At 17.7% G+C, this 21,774-nt stretch overlaps 8 protein-coding genes across 8 annotated transcripts in view; 3 read left to right on the top strand and 5 right to left on the bottom strand.

The window, feature by feature from the left end:
* Window positions 1-903: 903 nt before the first annotated feature.
* On the top strand, window positions 904-2,437 carry PGSY75_1444800 (fructose-bisphosphate aldolase; the record flags this gene model as incomplete). Its single annotated transcript, XM_018788135.1, has 2 exons — window positions 904-906; window positions 1,331-2,437. The coding sequence occupies 2 exons, from the start codon at window positions 904-906 to the stop codon at window positions 2,435-2,437; spliced, it is 1,110 nt and encodes a 369-aa protein (XP_018639507.1).
* Window positions 2,438-3,476: 1,039 nt separating this feature from the next.
* On the bottom strand, window positions 3,477-4,413 carry PGSY75_1444700 (hypothetical protein; the record flags this gene model as incomplete). The annotated part of the gene is made up of 4 exons (XM_018788134.1): window positions 3,477-3,495; window positions 3,672-3,734; window positions 3,830-3,923; window positions 4,029-4,413. 4 exons carry the CDS (start codon window positions 4,411-4,413, stop codon window positions 3,477-3,479), a joined length of 561 nt encoding a protein of 186 aa, XP_018639506.1.
* Window positions 4,414-4,721: 308 nt separating this feature from the next.
* Window positions 4,722-5,282, bottom strand: PGSY75_1444600 (hypothetical protein; the record flags this gene model as incomplete). Its single annotated transcript, XM_018788133.1, has 2 exons — window positions 4,722-5,053; window positions 5,249-5,282. The coding sequence occupies 2 exons, from the start codon at window positions 5,280-5,282 to the stop codon at window positions 4,722-4,724; spliced, it is 366 nt and encodes a 121-aa protein (XP_018639505.1).
* A 2,287-nt stretch (window positions 5,283-7,569) lies between these two features.
* PGSY75_1444500 (eukaryotic initiation factor 2alpha kinase 1) lies at window positions 7,570-12,306 on the top strand (the record flags this gene model as incomplete). Its single annotated transcript, XM_018788132.1, has 2 exons — window positions 7,570-7,673; window positions 7,836-12,306. 2 exons carry the CDS (start codon window positions 7,570-7,572, stop codon window positions 12,304-12,306), a joined length of 4,575 nt encoding a protein of 1,524 aa, XP_018639504.1.
* A 917-nt stretch (window positions 12,307-13,223) lies between these two features.
* PGSY75_1444400 (hypothetical protein) lies at window positions 13,224-15,091 on the bottom strand (the record flags this gene model as incomplete). Its single annotated transcript, XM_018788131.1, has 3 exons — window positions 13,224-13,268; window positions 13,416-13,486; window positions 13,654-15,091. The coding sequence occupies 3 exons, from the start codon at window positions 15,089-15,091 to the stop codon at window positions 13,224-13,226; spliced, it is 1,554 nt and encodes a 517-aa protein (XP_018639503.1).
* Window positions 15,092-16,082: 991 nt separating this feature from the next.
* On the bottom strand, window positions 16,083-17,512 carry PGSY75_1444300 (putative 1-acyl-sn-glycerol-3-phosphate acyltransferase; the record flags this gene model as incomplete). The annotated part of the gene is made up of 3 exons (XM_018788130.1): window positions 16,083-16,133; window positions 16,343-16,956; window positions 17,299-17,512. The coding sequence occupies 3 exons, from the start codon at window positions 17,510-17,512 to the stop codon at window positions 16,083-16,085; spliced, it is 879 nt and encodes a 292-aa protein (XP_018639502.1).
* Window positions 17,513-18,759: 1,247 nt separating this feature from the next.
* PGSY75_1444200 (calmodulin-like protein) lies at window positions 18,760-19,731 on the bottom strand (the record flags this gene model as incomplete). The annotated part of the gene is made up of 3 exons (XM_018788129.1): window positions 18,760-18,790; window positions 18,897-19,243; window positions 19,489-19,731. 3 exons carry the CDS (start codon window positions 19,729-19,731, stop codon window positions 18,760-18,762), a joined length of 621 nt encoding a protein of 206 aa, XP_018639501.1.
* Window positions 19,732-20,539: 808 nt separating this feature from the next.
* Window positions 20,540-21,774, top strand: part of PGSY75_1444100 (hypothetical protein) — a gene marked incomplete at both ends in the record, with an annotated part of 22,503 nt that continues 21,268 nt past the window's right edge. Inside the window, 5 exons of the mRNA XM_018788127.1 lie at window positions 20,540-20,802; window positions 20,897-20,987; window positions 21,094-21,123; window positions 21,296-21,355; window positions 21,450-21,677. Coding sequence (XP_018639500.1) covers window positions 20,540-20,802; window positions 20,897-20,987; window positions 21,094-21,123; window positions 21,296-21,355; window positions 21,450-21,677 — 672 coding nt within the window. Of the gene's footprint in view, window positions 20,803-20,896; window positions 20,988-21,093; window positions 21,124-21,295; window positions 21,356-21,449 lie in introns of the transcript that reaches the window.

The following is a 21,774-nucleotide window of genomic DNA, read 5'->3' as shown; positions in this document are numbered from 1 at the left end:
TTTTTATATATTTTAGTGGATGTATTATATTATTATATATATAATAAAATAATATTTACTGCATTTATATATATAAAAAAAAAAAAAAAAAAAAAAAAAATAGCTATTCAATATATATATATATAATAAGGGGAACGTTAATAAATATATATATATATATTATATATATATATATATATATATATATAATTATATTAATTTTTTATATTAATTTTCAATTTTCGAATTTTAGTTCTTATATATTATAATTACTAATTTATATAAAAAAATAAAATAAAATAATGCTTATATATATTTTTTAATTCATTTATATATATTTTTTATACACACATTAAAATAAAAAAGTATATATATATTATTATATTATATACGTAAAAGTTATATAAAATAATTATACATATATATCCATTTTTCATATATACTATATTATTATATATAATAGTAAAATATTTAATAAAAATAATTTTTAATTATATTTATTAATATTTTAAAAAAACTAGCCTAGCCTCACTTCAAAAGTACTTAATAATTTAAAAAAAAAAAAAAATAAAATAAATATAAAAAGGAGATTTTTAGCATTATCATCAAAAAAAAAGTATAATATTCAAGTAAATTAATGAAAAAAAAAATAAGAGAAATAAAAAAAAAAATAAAAATAATATAATAAAATAAAAATAAAGGGAATATTCTCGAAGTAAAAATATATTTTTTTTTAGATTCATTAAAAATATTTTTAATAAATATATATTTTATATATTATTTTATATATATATATATATATATATACTGACAAAATATATAAAAAAAAATTCTTATTTTTTTATATACTTTTAAAAACACCATCACTGAATTTTTTTTTTTTTGAATATTCTTTTCAGTATTTGATATAATATTATTTTGAAAATGGTAAGAAAATAAAACACTTAATAAATAAATGAAAGTACAGTGTTTATATGTACCGTATAAATAAATATATATATATATATATTAAATACATTTATGTTATTAATTTTTACCAATGTATAATTATATATATATATATATATACTACATATGTATTTATCTTTTCTGCTCACATTATTTATGTATATGCTTCCCTTATAATAAATATGTTCTTATTAACATTCGAGAAATAAAGACGAAATATTCTTGAATTTATATAAACATTTTTTATTAATTAAAAAAAAAATATATTAAATATAAATATAGGCATATATTGAATAATGTGCTACTGTATTGATATATAAATATATATATATATATATATATTTTTTTTATTTATACATTTGGGCATATTATATATTTGCTTATATTTTGTTATATTTTGTAGGCTCACTGCACTGAATATATGAATGCCCCAAAAAAATTACCAGCAGATGTTGCCGAAGAATTAGCAACAACCGCCCAAAAGCTTGTTCAAGCAGGAAAGGGAATTTTAGCTGCTGATGAATCAACACAAACCATTAAGAAAAGATTCGATAACATCAAATTAGAGAACACAATTGAAAACAGAGCTAGCTACAGAGATTTATTATTTGGAACTAAAGGATTAGGAAAATTTATTTCAGGAGCAATTTTATTTGAAGAAACATTATTTCAAAAGAATGAAGCAGGTGTACCAATGGTTAATTTATTACACAATGAAAATATTATTCCAGGTATTAAAGTCGATAAAGGTTTAGTTAACATTCCATGTACCGATGAAGAAAAATCAACTCAAGGTTTAGATGGATTAGCAGAAAGATGCAAAGAATATTATAAAGCTGGTGCAAGATTTGCTAAATGGAGAACAGTTTTAGTTATTGATACAGCCAAAGGAAAACCAACTGACTTATCAATTCAAGAAACTGCATGGGGATTAGCTAGATATGCATCTATCTGTCAGCAAAATAGATTAGTTCCAATTGTTGAACCTGAAATTTTAGCTGATGGACCACACACAATTGAAGTTTGTGCAGTTGTAACACAAAAAGTTTTATCATGTGTATTTAAAGCTTTACAAGAACAAGGTGTATTATTAGAAGGTGCATTGTTAAAACCAAACATGGTCACTGCTGGTTATGAATGTACTGCTAAAACCACTACTCAAGATGTTGGTTTCTTAACTGTCAGAACCTTAAGGAGAACTGTACCACCAGCTTTACCAGGTGTTGTATTTTTATCTGGAGGACAATCTGAAGAAGAAGCTTCTGTCAATTTAAATTCAATCAACGCTTTGGGTCCACACCCATGGGCTTTAACCTTCTCATACGGTAGAGCCTTACAAGCTTCAGTATTGAACACATGGCAAGGAAAGAAAGAAAATGTTGCAAAGGCAAGAGAAGTTTTATTACAAAGAGCTGAAGCCAACTCATTAGCAACTTATGGTAAATACAAAGGAGGTGCAGGTGGTGAAAATGCAGGTGCTTCATTATATGAAAAGAAGTATGTTTATTAAAAACTTTAACAACCCAAAATAAATTATTATAATAATAAATTAATTCCAAAATGAATGGTACTATATTTTTAAAAATAAGGGTAATATATATACAAACTATGTGAAATTAAAAATACAAAAAAAAAAACAAAACAAATGTAAATATATAAACGAATCAAGTGTATATCTACGCATATTTAAATATATATTTATTAATATCCCCCTTTTTTAGATGATATATTATAATACCTAAAATTATATATATTTATTTATTATTATATTATTTATTTAATTATTTTTTTTTTTATTAGTAAATGATAATAAATTTTTTAAACGTTTATTAAACGTTATATTAAATGAGTATACATAAATAAAAATATTATATATATATATATATATGTATTTATATATACATACCTGTTGACATTCATGTAATATAATAAAGAAACACATGCTTACTTTGTATTATATATCTTACCTTTTACTTTTTAATAAAAAAATGTCAAAGCAGGAAATAAAAACTTTTCAATTTAACCAATAAATATAATTAATGATGTACTTTTAAATATTGATACAAAAAAAAAAAAAAAAAAAAAACATATCTATGTTTTTTCTTTTTTTTTTTTTTTTTTTTTTTTTTAATTATAACAAAAAATATTTATTATAATATATAATTTTAAATGAATGGTGCAAGTGTAATGAGCCATTTCATTTATAATTTAAATAATTATAAGAATAACTTATATATAATGATGATTCAGTTTTTTAAATATAAGAAAAACAAAATTACTTTTAACAAATTAATAAGATTAAAAGAGACACAATGAAAACAAAAAAAAAAAAGAAAAAAAATAATTAAAAATAATACATATATATATATATATATATATATATATATATATATATAACATATTGTTAATAAGTTATATATTTATTTTCTTATTTATACGAATTATTATGTAGATTATGTTAATATATAGGATTGAGTAGCTTATCGTATAGCCTTTATATATGATATTTTTTAATTGGGGTGGACATTCATTTACTTCCCTTTTTTATATTACGTGAAAATAATATAGCTGTATAAGAAATTTAATATTTTAAAAACATATAAGTTAAAATGATTCATTACAAAATATGGATTATAATATATAATTAATATTATGAAATATATATATATATAAAATAATAATATAATAAAATAAACATATACATATTGTATGATATACTATATTATTATTTACTAAAAATATACCTTAACGTACAACCCATCCAACAAGGTATAAGACTTCTTTTGGATTCCCTAAATATACCCTTACTAAAAAGAAAAAGATGTAAAAAATAAAATATATATATATATATATACATACATATATATATGTGTATGTGTTCTTAATATTTCTAGGCTTTTACCTAAATGTTGATGCCACAAAACCTGATATAATAGGGGATAATATATTGTTCTCCAAAATGTTATTTAATTGCCAACAGCTATATGTACAAAAACCTGAAGAGAAAAACAAAAATTATATGTCTTATAATATTCATATAATTACTTTAAATATATATGTAATACATCATAAAATTTTCTTGATTTTTTTTATTAGGATACATGTCCAAAAGGATAATCTGAAACCCACAAAATTTGATACTTGCAAATTTTTCTTCCAGTTGTATAACCTAGAAGCATTTGTAGTACCACCAACTAAATGACGGTTTTTATTACAATTTAATCTTTTACTTATATATGTTTGAAAAGTATGACCCTTAGGTATATACAATAAATTTTTTAGGTATAAATTATTATGGACATTTAAAATATTTTGCTTTATATAATGAAAGAAGATATTACTTTTCTTATGCTTATAATATTTATTATAAATATCATGTCGAAAAATATAACCAATTATAAAACCATTTAAATACATACGAATAGTATAAATTGAAACTATATTCTTACATTGTATTTTATTATCTTCACACATAATATCATTCATTTTATTTTAATTTTTTTTTTTTTTTTTTCTAAAATACACTTACTTTCTTTGTTACAAACATATTGTGATATTATACAAAAATATCATAAAAAAAAATATATATATGTGTATATTTATCTAAAATGGAATATAAATATATATGAGATTATTATATATATATATATTGAATATGGTATGAATTTTATATTTTTTGTATATGATAAAATGAAACATATATATATATATATATATATATTAAAGTTACACATAAAAAATATAATAGTTTCTCTAAATTTTGTTTCTAAAAAAAAAAAAAAAAAAGAATTCATTTACATTATCATTCTTTTAATAATTTCAATTTTATTTTCCAAGTTAATAATACAAGTTAAATTTTGTTTTCTCTCATTATTTAAGATATCGGTTTGTTTTCTTATGCCTTCATTTTTTTCATTTATTATATTTATATTTTTAAGAACATAATTCTTTATATTTTCAATATCATCATAGGCTTTCTTTTTTTCCTTATTTAAAATATCAGTAACTGCTTTTTTCTTTTCATCATAAAATTCTTGAGAAATATTTGAAGTCAAATTGTTATTACATTTTGACGATTTTTCGTTAAATTGGTTAGGTAAATTTTTAACTAATCTTTCTAGTTCTTCTAGCTTTTTTTTTTTTTTTTTTTTTTTTTATAATTTTTTTAAAACACACATAAAAAAAAGGAACATACATAAAAATATAAATATATAAATAAATATATATATATATATATATATTATGAATATATACAAAATATTAAAAAAAACAAAAAGTTATTCTCTTATTTTCATATTTTATCATACTTTTGTATTTAAGCCCATGTGTACTGTATTATTTTCTTCTTCTATCATTTTTTTTTTTAAGAAAATAATATAGAGAAAAGGTATTTTATAAATAATAGACTTTATTATAATTATTGGATAAATAAAATAATTTAAATTATGAAAAGATATATATTAAAATATATCGTTAAATTTATATTATTATTATATACTTAATATATATATATATATATTGAAATATTTCCTTTCTTTTAATAGATTTTCATTTGAAATATGAGAAAAAAAAAAAAAATTACACATTTTTAAATAATATGATTATGTGCATATATGTGATTTATTTAAAAAAAAAATGACAGTATAAAAATAGGAAAGGAGAAAAAGAAATATATATTTTTATATTTTCTTAATGTCTATTTCATATTTTGTTAATAAGTGTTAGATAATAAGTATATTTAAATAGAAAATATATATAGTTTAAAATTATAAATATTTTTCATCTTTTAAAAATAAATAATTTTATACCAAATGTATATAAATATATATATATATATATATATATATTATATATATACCGAAATATTATAAATACGTCTTAATCTACATATTTTCGTAAATTGCAAATTTTTTTTTTTTAAATGTGGAAAAAAAGACCTTGTTTTTAATATAAAGAAAAAATTAAAAAATAAATATATATGTACTTAAAATATATCGAATATACCATGTCCCAATATATATATATATATATTTATATATTTATATTTATCTTGTTATTTTTGTTATAATATATACATATAACATAAATTTAAATATACATTTATTATATTTTGTACAAATGTTTGAATAAATATATGTATATATATAATGCATATAAATATATTATCATATTCTTATTTATCTGTAAAATTTTATATTTCCATTTTTGTATAATATTATGAATATTATTTTATATATAGAAGTAAATAATATATAACATGCGTTATTGGAATTTAATATTATAAAGGATCAAACAAATTCGAACATAATATAATTATGAAGAATAGAAGATTATAAAAATAAATAAATTTTATTATATTATAAAATGTATATTTAATTATTATCTAATATATTGTATAATCATGACATAATATACATATATATTATATATATGTATTTAAAAAAGGATAATATATTATAAATATATTTTGTTATTTATATGTATTTCTTTTTTCATTTATTTTAAAATGTATAAATATATATGCAAAAAAAAAGAAAAAAAAAGCCATTTGTATTTATCTTTTTTATATTATATAAAAAATAAGATAAACTAAAGGAATATTTTATATATGTATTATTATATTATATATATATTTTTTTTTTTTTTGGGTATTTAAAAAAATATATATTATAACTTTAAATTTTATATCATAGTTGATAAAAAAAAAAAAAAAAAAAAAGAAAAAAAAAAAAATGTATATTTTATGAATTGTTTTTATATAAAAATATTGGACCTATAAAAATATAAATATATTATAAAATAATGCATAGAAAAAAAAAATAATAAAATAAAATAATAATAATATGAACACATTTATTTTGTATTATAATAAAGTATATATATAAATAGAATGTAAAAATTTATTGTTTTAAATTTTTTTTTTTTTGTAATATATATTTATAGGAATTGTTTTTATGTATTATAAAAAATAAATATATAATAAAAAAAATTATTTCATTTTTATGCTTTTTTATAATTTTATTTTTATTGACATTTTATAGTCTATTTTTTTATTATTTTTTGTTTTTTCTTATTGTATAAATATTTTATTATTTTTTTTTTTTTTTTTTGGTTTTGAGCACAACCCGTTTTTTTTTCTTTTTTTTTTTTTTTTTTTCTGTTTTTTCGCTAATTATATTATTTATCTAAAAAATAAATAAGAAATAAATATTTATTTATTTAATAATTAAAATATATACATATTTATATATATTATTGTAACAATATTTAATATTAAAAAATGAAAAAATTATAAAATAATATAATATAATATAATATATATAATAACGCATATGTTTTAATTAAATAATAATTTTAAAAAAAATGTAATATAGGAGGAAGAGATCATGAAACATTTTTTAAATATTAAGTTATTTTATAAAAAAAGATGGATCTTATAATAAAATATAAGAATTTTAAATGAATGAAAAAAAGTCCCCCAAGGATTTCATTTCTATATAGTTAAAAGTATTCTTGTATATATAAAAATATATATTTATTATATGTATATTCTTTTATATTATATACATATTAATTAATAAGATTAAAAAAAATATATATTTATATATATATATATATAAATTATATGAAGAGAATTACAAAATGACAAGTGAAGACAAGACAGCACTAAGTGCTGAAAATATATTGAATGATATATATATCGTTACCATAAACAAAAATATTGAGATCGATATTATTCAAGAAGGGTAATAGAAATATGCAATGAAAAGATATATATATATATATATATATATATATATGACTTTATATAAATAAATAAATGTATAAATATATAAATATATACATATATATATATTAATATACACATATATTTATTTATGTGTGATTGTATTTTTTTATTCCTTTAGGTTACTTCGAAAAGTTATGGATGAAGAAGAATCGAATAGCATATTATTTTTAGAGGATAGCAGTTTTTCAAAAAATGATATAGCCATACTTAATGTACATATAAAAGTGGAAGATGGAAAGAATAAATGTAACTATTATGAACTTAAATATGTAGATATTAATGTTACCATAGATTTTTGTCAGAAGGTATGTAAATATAGTATTGAAAATTCTAATATACATAAATGTTATTATTTTAAAATGATGAATAAAATAAATTATATTACTGAACAAAAAAAAATGAATTTTAAAGATAGTATTTTATATTTGTATAACACAATAAATGATAAAAACTTTTTTAAATGCCCATGTTCATTAAATGATAATAAAAACGTACAATTAAACAATATACTGAATGATCAACAACAAAAAAAAAAAAAAAAAAATTTATATGATAAAAATATTCTTGTCACGAATAATTTAACAAATATAATGTTGAATGAAGTTCAACAACAAAAGATCAAGAAACAGACTTTTTTTGATAATAAAAATGATTTAAATGATAGTGATGATGAATTTAATAGTGCTCATTCTTCACTTATAAAAATTAATAAATTACTTAATGTAAAGGAAAATAATATATATCAGAACATCAAAGAAGATGTATGCGAAAAGTACTTTCATCAAAATGAAGATAACAAAAGACAAAAGGATAACATGGAAAATAATATTATTGTAAAAGATAAAAAAGATATACTGAATAATATAATAAATGAACAAACGAATGAAGACTATATAAATAACATAGAAATATTAAATAAACATATTAACAATAATGAGAATAATATTTTTGAGGATGATATGTCATTATATTCTTTAGATGAAAAAACAAGCGAACAAATTGATAATAAACATCATTTCGTAAATATAGACAAACGACAAGATGATATATCAAATTTTATTCAAATGGAAGAAAATATTAATAATAATATTAATGATAATATAAATAAGATGGTGAGAAAAAAAAAATATGTCAAAGAAAATAGAGTAATAGAAGATGAAAAATATATACAAGATGATAATAAAAAAAAAAAACGGTTCTATAAAAATGTAAATGATAATATTCCTTTAACTGTGCAGTTATCAAATAAAGGTAATGAAATATGTAAAGAAATTATCGAAATGAATTCAAGATATTATCGAGATTTTTATGAGGAGAAAATATTAGGATGTGGTGGTTTTGGATATGTAATGAAAGTAAAAAATAAAAGATTTAATATAACCTATGCATTAAAAATTATAAGATTAAGCAATAATAAAAATACACCACAAACAAATAATAAACATATAAATGAAAAGGATAATAATAGTTATATTATGGAAGAAGCCATAATGATTGCAAAGTTGCAACATGAAAATATTGTAAGATATTATGATGCTTGGGTTGAAGAAAATGTAGATTTTTTCTTACATAAAGAATTACAAAATGATTTCAAAAATATTAAAATAAAAGTAAAAAGTGAAAAAATAAAAAGTGAAAAAATAAAAAGGGAAGAAATAAAAAATGATGAAATAAAAAATGAAAAAATAAAAAATGATGAAATAAAAAATGAAAAAACAAAAGATTCTTATATAGAAGAAATCAAATATTTTTGGAATCATTATAAAAAGAGTAAAGATTCAAGTATAAATGATAAATATTTATATATATTGATGGAATATTGTCCAGGTAAAACTCTAAGAGAAGCTATTGATTGTGGGTTTATATATAGAAATGAAAAATTAATATGGGAATTAATAAAACAAATATTAAAAGGTATATCATATATTCATGATATGAAAATTATGCATAGAGATATTAAACCTTCAAATATATTTTTACAAATAACTGATAATATTTTAATTGCGAAAATAGGAGATTTTGGTTTGACCACAAGAATTGGTGATACACAAATTAATCCATCAGCTGGAACAATACATTATATTTCACCTGAACAATTAAATGGAGAACCATTTAATGAAAAGGCAGATATATTTTCCTTAGGTGTTGTTTTTTTTGAAATGTTTCATGAACCATTTTCTACATCAATGGAAAGATCTATTACTTTATCAAATTTGTTAAAAGGTATATATCCAGAATATATGAAAGCTGATAATAAAAAATTTCACTTTTTATCAAGTTTGTTAGCTATTAACCCACAAGAAAGATGTTGTGCTTATAATTTATTACACGAAAGTGTACTTTTTACCTTTGAAAAAGATTTTACAGATATTTATAACCTAATAGATAATAAAAGAAATTGTGAAGAAGTTCATACTATAATAAGTACACTATTTGATAAATTCGAATATTTAAATTCTGATAAAATTTTAAAAAAAGAAGACTTTTCAACTTTTCAAAATGCTAAAATTTTTACAGATGATTTAGAAATGAGAAAGAAACAAAAAATTATAAAAAAGAAAATTTTAATATCTTTAAAAAAAAGAGGTGCTATATTTATACTTACACCTATTATCTTGTTACATAAATATTATATTCATTTGGAAAATACATATATTGAAGATTATAATATTTATTATAATATAAATAAAAAAAAAGAAAATAAAATTACTAATATATATATCAATACTAATAAAAATAAAAATATGGATAATTTAATATATATGTTAGATATATATGGAAATTCCATAACTTTGAGAAATTCCTTTTTCTTATCATTTGCAGAATATATATATGACAGTATCGATTCTTATAATAAATATAATGAGGATAATTTATTTTATAAATTTTATACTTATGGATATACATATAAAAATCAAATATTAAAAAGTAATAAACACTTAAAAAAGGATACCATTAATAATAATATTAATACAACAACAAATATTACTACTAATAATACTATTACTGCATCAAATAATATTAATAATAATAATATGTCTAATAGTATGTATAATAATGTGGGTAATTTTATGAGTAATAATATGAACAATCATATGATTAATAATAATCCTTTTTATTTTTATAATATTTATCCAGATGAAAATGAGAAAATGTTCTATTGCATTTTATCAAGTTCAAAAAATGTTTTTGGTAATGAAGAATTAAACTATCTATCCATATTTGCGAATGCAGATATTATGGTATCTATATATACATTATATAATCATATAAATTATTTTAATAATAAATTGTTATTTGTATGGTCATATATTGATTTGTTAGAAGTAATATTAAAAGAATGCTTAGATATACCAAGTGATATATCATACCATTTAAGTATTGATTTAAAAAAAAATTCTACATTATTAGTCAACAAATCTTTTGTAATGTCTTTATTACAAAAATATAAAATAAAGGATATGAATAAAATATCTGATCATATATTGAATTTATTTTATATAAAATGTGAAAGCAATAAGGTAGATGATTATTTAAACAATATATATAATTTCGTTGATGATTTGTTAAATAAAAAATTTTCTCTTCAATATAAAAAAAGTACTTTTATAACTCATAAGGAAGTACCATACGTAAGAAGTAGAAGTAATAATATTTCAACAAGTACATCAAAAATAATAAAAAATGATATTCAAAAAAATATACGTACAAAAGAAAAAGATAATCAAAATGATAATGAAAAAAAGAAAATGCATGTATATTCTATTTTAGACAGAATAAAAAAAATTAATAATTTTATATGTACCAATACAATTATAAACAATACATGTTTTGATTTATTTTTAAATTATGAAGAAAACATATTTTGTAATGAAGTAATTTTTTATGTTATATGTGAAAGTAAAAATAAGGAAATAATAGCATATGGAGGTAGGTTTGATGAAATTATAAGAAATATGGCAAATGAAATAAAATACAAAAATCACGATAATTATAAAAATGATTATAATTATGTTAAAGGTATATATAATAATAATATAATTAATATTAAAGCATATGGTGTAGAAATTTATTTAGATAAAATTTATTCAAAAGTAATCGAATCTAATGAAAAAATATCTATTCATTTACAATATAATCCTTCTACAGATAAATCACAACTTTTCAAAAACTTTGTTACATCTTGTCAACAAAATGATTTTGCATGTACAAGTCATATAATTCAACAACCATTATTAAATGATGATTATTTAAATTATTCGTCTACAAAAGTTTTAATACAAGTATATGAAATATCAAATCTATTAATAGCATATGATTTATCAAAAAAGTTATTAACCAAAAATATATCTTCTTATACACACTTGTCAATTAATAATGCTAATATTAAAAAAAAAATCAAAAATTTTAAACCTCACAAAATTCAATTTTTTATTACCATAAAATCGAATAATACAGATAATTCGTTTGACCTACTCCAACCAATCAACTATGATAATGTAGTTTACAAAATTGTTAATTATGATGATCAGGATTGTAATTTTATGAACCAACAAGAGTTAATAAACTACTTAATTAAATTTTTCTAATAGAAAAAAAAAAAAAAAAAAAAAAAAAAGAAAATGTACTTTTATTGTAATATTTTTTAATTCCTTTATATATATATATATTATATATGTGGGATTTTTTGAAGTTCATTATGTAGAATGAAAAAAATATTTTTTTTCATCTTCACCCATCGATGACTACACATATAATATATATGTGACTATATATATATATATATTTTTTTTTTTTTTCTTTTTTTAAATAATAAATATTGTTTTCATTGATGTACATGTTTAAAATATATATTTAAATTTTCTTATTTTGTATAATTAAATAATTAAATTAATACTTATTTATATATTAGTAATTTGTGCATATTTATTATTCTCCACATGATTTTGTAATTCAATACCTAAATATTATTTAAATTGTAAATAAATAAATATATATATATATATTTGTTTTTTTTATTTTTTATTTTTTTATGTCTTTATTATAAACCATATTTATTTAGCGGTATGTACATATTAGTTTTACATTTGTTTTATTTTTAAAGTATATTTGTTATATACTCCATATGAAATAATATATTTATATATATTTATAATTTTAAATTCTCATGTTTATATCATGTACTTTTTTTTTTTTTTTTTCCCGTTATAAAATTATTGATATATTATTTTATAAAAGTATTTTATTTTTATGTAATTTATATTTTTAACCTTTTGAAATAATGCTTAAAACATTTTTATCGGAAAATAATAATTAGGACTTGACACAGACGTTATAAATATAAATATATGGACATGTGGATCTATTTTTATTTATATAGTTACATACGTGTTCATGTATCCTTTTTATAATATTTAAAATTGAATAACTGTAGAATGAAGGAGATGTATATAAATATATAAGTATATATTTATTTAATTTTATAAATATTTATATAAATAATTCCTTATAAATCGTCCAAGTTTTCATTTTCTTTTATATGTTTAATGGCCTAATTTAAAAAGGGAAAACATAAGTCAAAATAAATGTGGGAGTAAAAAAATATATGAAAATAAAAAAAAATTACACATATATTGTATATATAAATATATACTTATTTATATTTACATTTACATTTTTGTTTTATTTTTCAACATACTAGAATGGAATATTCAGATAGACAAGGATCCTTATCGTCTATATACATAAATTTTCTTAAAAGATCTAGACCTGTTAAAAAATTAAAACATAAAAAAATATATATATGTATATATATATATATATATATATATATATATATATATATATATATATATATTATATGGTTCAAAAAAAAACAGAATATACCATATAATATGTTCCATTTTATCTTTTTATATATTTTTCTTTGTACTTACCATTATTTCTCCTTATATAACGTGATACAGTGTTATCTAAAGAAAAATTCGCTACAACACTAATAATATATCTGTTTAATACAAAGTTGTGATATATAATTTGTTGTTTTTTTTCTATGCTATCACTTCTTTTTTCATATATGATTTTTAAATAAGTAAATATAATATTTATAAAAGAAATTTTATCATTACATGAGAAATCATCTAACTGTTCATATCGATCACTAAAAATATTTGATATGAATAAAATAAGTTTAAAATTTTCTATTATAATTTTTTTTTTATGATATATGAATACATCCATAAATAAAACATTTTTATAATACTTTAATATATGTGTATCATCATATTTATCAAAATAATTTACGGTATTAATATAATTTATATTATCTTTTATCTCATTCATTATCATTTTATATAAATTTTTATATACATCAATTTTTTCTATATCTAAATTTTTGGAATCTAATATATTATATAATGTTTCTAAAAGTAGTCTACACATAAGTGATATATATTTTAATAAATAGTATTTGTTATCTTTCTTGGTAAAAATTTTTAATTTTATTTTTTCAAATGGAAAATTATGATCTTTTAATTTTAAACAGTATGTATAAAAGTTTACATATAAATTTCTTAGTGTTTCATAAATATGAATAAATAATTTACATTCATTCTTTAAAGAATTTTCAATAAATACATAAAAATAATTACAAATGATTGCCTTATTTTTAATATTTTTTAAACAGTCTAGAACTGATAAAAAAATAAGGAAAGAAAAATCCTCTTTTTGGCTTATATATATATATGATTCTTCATTTATTATAAAATTATTCAATAACATAAATATAGTATCTTTTTCCTGTTTTTCAAAAAGTATAATATAATAAAAATAAAATGGATATAAATATTTAAATATTTCTATATTATTTTCATTATGTGTTATTAAATTAATTAAGAATATCAATTCATATTTGTCAATTTCTACCTTGTATGATGAAAAGATAATATTTTCACATTCTATATCCTGACATTTATTATTTCTTAATTCATCATTTGAATTATTATAAAATAATATATTATCATTAAATTTATTTTGGTATCTATCCCCTTGGTTGTTATACATTCCTAAAAATAATAATTTATATATACCTTTTTCTGTTATTTTCTTTTTTATTGAATTATTAAAAGGTATATAAAAGATAAGGATTTTTAAACTTTTCACATAATTTATAAGAATATTTTTTATTATATTTTCCTTATCAGTATTATATTCATATTTTTCATTTACTTCTGTTTCAATTTTATGTTTGAAAAACACTAAAAGGTTAATTATTTTATCTTCTTCATCATCGTCTAATTTTTTACTTTCAACGTTTTTAAAATTATAATATTTTTTAATAATATTTATTTCGTTATATGGTTCTTCTACCGACATTATAATATTAGATTATCTCTAAAAATAAACTTTCCGTTTGTTGATTTAATATGATTTAAATCATAATAATTAGGTTCCACAATTATTTACTCTTTTGATCTTTTTAATAATTTTATAAAATGATACAAAAAATAAAAAAAAAGAAAAAAAATTTAATATACTTAATAATACCTTTTAATGAATAAATGTATTCATTATTAAATTAAAAATAACACTGATAATTTATATTCTACATATAAATACATATATATATATATATATATATATATATATATTAATATATATTATTTTTATTTTATAACGCTTCAATATTTTCTTTTTCATTTATTATTAATTTCTAAACATTTTCAAAACGAAGAACATCATAATATTGTAATAAATTTAGCATTTAAAGTATAAGCAATTTTTTTATTATTATTTCTTTTAATTAATATATATATATATATATAGTAAAATAACTCATTTAGAAAAAATCATATGCATACATATTATATTTATATATATTTTATATTATATATATTTATTTATTTCATTTATTTAATATGATGGTGTTTATATTCTTCAGAATAAGAAAAAAAAAAAAAAAAAAAAAAAAAAAACATTTAAAGAATCATATTTATATGTTTATAATATATAGATATTTATAAAATATATGCTGGAATCATACTTTGTTAATATTTATGATTCTCTCAAATTTGATATATGTTTTTACAAATTGCTAAACCTTTTTTTTTTTAAAAAACATGTTTATGTATCATTTATTTTTAGAAATAAAAATAAAAAAAAAAAGGTACAATATAAAAATGTTTATATATATATATTATATATATTTAAGAAAATTATAATATATAAACAATAATAAATATAAATAAAAAATATTTATGTAAGACATCAATATGATTAAGAAAAATATAATATATATATATAATCATTTGGTAACAAAAAAAAAAACAAAACAAATGAATTAAATATCTTATGACCTATAAACAAATTATAATCCATGTCCTCTTGCTTGGGAAAATTCCTTTGCCAATGTATCGACCTATAAAAAAAATGATTGTAAAAAGGAATAAATATTAAAAATATATAAAAACAAAGTTAACATAATATATATATATATATATATATATATGTGTATATATATCTTTTTATATTTTTATGTTTTTTTTTTTTTTTTTTTTTTTTTTTTTTTTTTTTTTTTTTTTTTTTTTTTTTTTTTTTTAATTATTTATATCCCTTTTGATATCTCACCTCTGGGTCATAATCTGGGAACTCCTTTATCAATTCATGAATAATCATTCTAGTTTTATCTCTTAATTCTTCATATGTCATACCAGGTGTAGGTTTAAAAGGTTCTCCGAATGAAAAATAAATGGTTCCTTTATCAAGCAAGGAAGATTTAAGAGGCCATACTTTGCTGGTACCATGTAATGCACAGGGTAATATTTCACAATTATTATCTATAGCAAATCTAAAAAAGCCTGATTTAAATAATTGCAAATGTCCCTGAACAGATCTTGTACCTTCAGGAAATATAGCTAGAGGAACATTCATCTCTTGATAACCTTTACATATATTCATAATTCTTTGTACTTCACCTTCTTTTAATCCCCATCCACCTTTATCTTTTGTAAAATAAATTGGTACAGACCCTGAAAGATATAAGGCTTGTCCACCTATAGGGATTTTCAACAAAGAACTCTTGAAAACAAATTTTATGGGCCAAGGAAATGTAGTTGCATTAACTACCCATGGGTCAACAGATGATAAATGATTAATAAACAAAATTGTATTTTTTGGTTCATATTTCTTTTTGTTTTTCCTTACAATAACTAATTTCCAAAATGGGTTTATAAATGAACAGACTAAAAAAAAAAAAAATAATAATAAAAATAATAGTATAATAATAATAATATAATAATTATAAAAATAATACAATTAATAAATAAATAAAATTAAATAATATATATATATATATTATAGATATATTAATTTTAAAAAATTAAGGCATATGTACAAACGAAAGCGCGCAAATTTGACATATATATATATATATAAACATTAATGTGAATATATCAAATAGTAAATAAAATTATATTTATTTATGCAATTGCATATACGGTTTTACAATTGTCTTAATATATATATATATATATATATGTAAGTATGTACGTATGTATGTATTTATTTTTTATTTTATTAATTACGCATGTATGCTCCAAATTGGATACAAAGTCCTAAAATGTATAATTTTGCCCTTTGACTATATAAAAACAAGGGGAAAAATATTACTAAACATGATAATTGGCAAATCAAGGCAAACGATAAAGAAAAAAAAATTACTATATAAATATAAATAGTTAAAAATAGCCTAAATAGAATATTGCTATGTTTATATTTTTTCTTTATATCCATTTCCATTTTGAACTTAATAAATAAATAACATATAAAAAAACAAAATAAATATTACATATAAACTTCTTAAAAGTATAATATGTTATATTATGCTATGTTATAATGATATTATATATTTTAAAACATAAAAAAAAAAAAATTATTATGTTTTTTTTGTTTTCTGACAACAAAAAAAAAAAAAAAATTAGAAATATTTATTTTTTGCGATTCAAAATGATTTTCAAAATTTTTCCTTTTTTCAAAAAGAGAAAAAAACGTAAAAAAAAAAAAAGAAAATAGAAATAAAAATAAAAATAAAAATAAAAATATATATTAGTAATATATGTATAATAATAAATATTTATAACCGTGTACACAATTATGAACAAAATATATAATATTTACATTATATATTATATTTGTGAGATGAAAAAGAAAAAAAAAAACAATATACAAAAAAATAAAATATTTTCTTTTTATTAGGATCATAAAAATATATATATTTTTATTTTAATTATGTATTAAATTTCATTTATGAAATATTGAATTTATATACAATTATAAATAAATTATAACCATTTTAATTCAAGATAACTATATATATATATTTTTTCATTTTTACCATTCTTTTAATAATTTTATTACAGTTACAAAAAAAAATATATATATTTATATATTTATAATATTATATTATATATATATTAAAAGAAAGAGAATATTAAAAAATATAAATAAAAAATATATAGAAGAGGAAAATCTCTATACATGTATATATAAAATTATATATATTTTATATAATATATATATAATATTATGTATATTTTGAAAATATTATTTTTATCAATTCATTTAAAAAACAACTATTTAAGGTAATATACAAATTTATATAACACCATAAAAAAGTAGATATATGTTATAGTGAAATATATATTATGTTATTTCAAAAATAAAAATAATATAATAAAATAAAAGTCAAATTTTATAAAGAATAAAAGTCTTTAAGAGCATATTTAAAATATATGTAAATAAAGTCGTATTATAAAAAATAAGTTATTGTAATTCTTTTTTATTATTATTTTTTTTTCTGATCTATATATAATACTATTATTAATAACTAATTATAAGCAAATATTATTTTATGTATATATATTTAAAATATTATAGAAGACATTTTAAAAAAATTTATGAATTTATCTTGCTTTTTTTTTTTTTTTTTTTTTTTTATAATATATAATTTATCAAAAGTATGTTTGATTAATATTTTAAAATATTCATTATTTTCCTCCCTTTTTAGGATTTTCAGTTCTAAAGAATCGAAAAAATATTATATATATATATATATATATATATTTTATATATATATTCATATTATTTATTATAATTTCTTTTCGTTTAATATTTCATATTGTACCTATATTTACGTATTCTCTTTTTTTCATTTTCCAAATATTCCTTTAAGAATATTTGTTTTTCTACTCCCGATTCGTCTTCATATTTATCTCCAAAAATTTCCTGAACTTCTTGGTCCATTTTTTCCCTACCAAAACGTACATATAATATTTGCAAAGTTTTTTCTACTGTTATATATCCATTCATTTCATAATCAAACATAAAAAATTGAATAATATTGTAGAGGTCACTAGGTACTTGCTTTTTCTTATCATTCACACATCGTAAATATAAAAAGTATATTTCATCATAATCTAAACAATTATCCATATTTTCGTCAAATTCCCATATCATTCTTTCTACTTCACTCTACAAAAAAAAAAAAAAATAAATAAATAAAAATAATAAAAAAGTAAAAATAAAAAAACAAAAATACAAAGAATATATAAATACACATAACATTAAATGATGCAAACATGTTAAAATGGGAAAGAAGAATTATAATATATACATATGGTCATAATAACTATAACTATATATATATGTATGTATTTTTCAGTATAATAGTTACTATTTAGGTAAAATATTATTAATATGAACATAAAAATAATAACCTTTGAAATTTTGTAATTATATCTATGTAGAATATCATGAAGGTTACAAACAGATATTTTCCCTGTATTATCTTTATCCATCATACTAAATACTCGCTGTAAGTTTTTCTTCTCTGTGTTGGAAATTTTCTTTAAATTCTTGATGTCTAATGGAGCTATATATCCATTTCCACATATATAAAAATTTGGATTCTTTTCATTATTTAATTTTTCGATTATTGGTATATAAGGTTTTTCATTCATTTTGTTATTTTCTTAAGTATATTATTTTATATTATTCTTTTTTAGGAATTCTTTTCACAGTAATTGGGATATATATAAATATATATATATATATATATATATATATATATATATATATATATATATATATATAGCAAAAGAAAGATAGAGATAACAAAAAAAAAAAAAGGAAAATTATTATTTAGTGTGCAAAAATATTAGAAATCCTTTCACATAGAAAAAAAAGAAAAAAAAAAAAAGAAAAAAAAAATTAATTATATTAAAATATGTTAATATAAAACTACAATTATATACAAAACAGAGATATTATATTTATGTAGAAGAAATATATATCTAACATATAAAAATTAAATATTTACTAAAATTATATAAAATTAGAAAAAGTTCATTTCATGTCATTGCGTAGGAATAAATATATCAAAAAATACAATGTTAATTTCTTTTTTTTTTCTTTTTTTCTTTTTTTCTTTCTTTCTTTCTTTTCTTTTAATTATTCATCCTTCTTATTCTTATTTTCGCATCTGTATTCTTTCTAGAATATTGTACATATATTGTTATTATAGTAATATAGAATTATAATTTGTGTGTGTTTATTATAATTTACACATTTTTCCAATTTTTTTTTTTTTTTTTTTTTTTTTTTTTTTCCATAAAATATGAATTGTATTTAAAGTTTAATAACATGAGTTCATAAAAAAATGAAATAAATAAATTCCTTTTTCCTTATTCTTTTTTTATTTTATTTTTATTCATATTATATATATATATATATATTTTTTTATTTATTTATTTTTTTACATATTTTAAAATGGAAGATAATAATAACAATAATGAAACTAATTTAAAAACTGGACAAAATGGGGAACAATTTTATTTTTTGAATCCTTCAGAATTTATTCGAAATAAAGAAAAAGTTCTAAAAGAATTTATTACAAAAAAATATGATGATATTATAAAACAAAATAAATTAAGTCCTGATATTAGATGCACTTATTTTCAATGCAATCCAAAAATAGTAATATTTACTACCTATACTCCCTTTCAAAAATATGAAAGTGTTGTTTCTTTAAAGTAATGTAATTTCAAATATGAAATATATTTTAATTTATTATGTATACAAGACATTTATTTATCTCTTTGTGTGTATTTCTTCTTGTATCTGTAGAAATGTGGACACGGCTGCTAGACGCCTCAATGTTCAAATTAATGAGGATAATACTTTTAAAGTTATTTATATAACAGATATAAAAAAGAAGGTACATCCTTTTTCTTCATATATATAATTGAATCAAAAAATGTCATTACTTCTTTTTATAAGCTACAAAAATCTATTACACCATTTATTTTATAAAAATTTTATAGATAGCACCTGGGATGTTATTTAACTTTAAAGTTGGAGAAATAATATAACACATTATATAGAAATATATATATATATATTGAAAAAGAAAAATTTATATTTATAAGGAACTTAATATATATATATATAATAACAAAACATTTTAAACATATTATTCTAAAAAAATATTTTCTATAATTCAAAATATGCTCTTTATATTTGTAGATAGAATTTTACCCAAAATCTCAAGGAAACTATGAATACGATCTTGAGGTTCACTCAGAGGTATACAAACATATATATCTATATATATATATATATTTTATATGTAATGCTTGTTTATATATGTATATTATACACAACGTCATCTTGTTAATAGGGAAAATATTTTCTATTACCAATTCGATGTATGAACGATCAAATCATTTTGAATGTACAAGACGAAGTAATTATAGATGATACACCTATATACATGAAGAGTGAGAAAAATATATCAATTAAAAATATAGGTCAATATGAAAATAAATTTGAAGTTATAATAAATCCTCCCTTTTATTTGAGTGTTTCATCATCTATTCATACTCTCAAAAGAGGGGAAATAGAACATGTAAGAATGATTTTTAAAAAGAAAATTTATATGATATCATTATATCACACACCATATTTTGATTAAAAATTAAATAATAATTATAATGTATATGTAT

Source organism: Plasmodium gaboni, chromosome 14, assembly GCF_001602025.1.
Source record: "Plasmodium gaboni strain SY75 chromosome 14, whole genome shotgun sequence".
Taxonomy (NCBI): domain Eukaryota; phylum Apicomplexa; class Aconoidasida; order Haemosporida; family Plasmodiidae; genus Plasmodium; species Plasmodium gaboni.
Note: the sequence above shows the minus strand (reverse complement) of the source record. Positions and strands in the feature narration are given on the sequence as shown.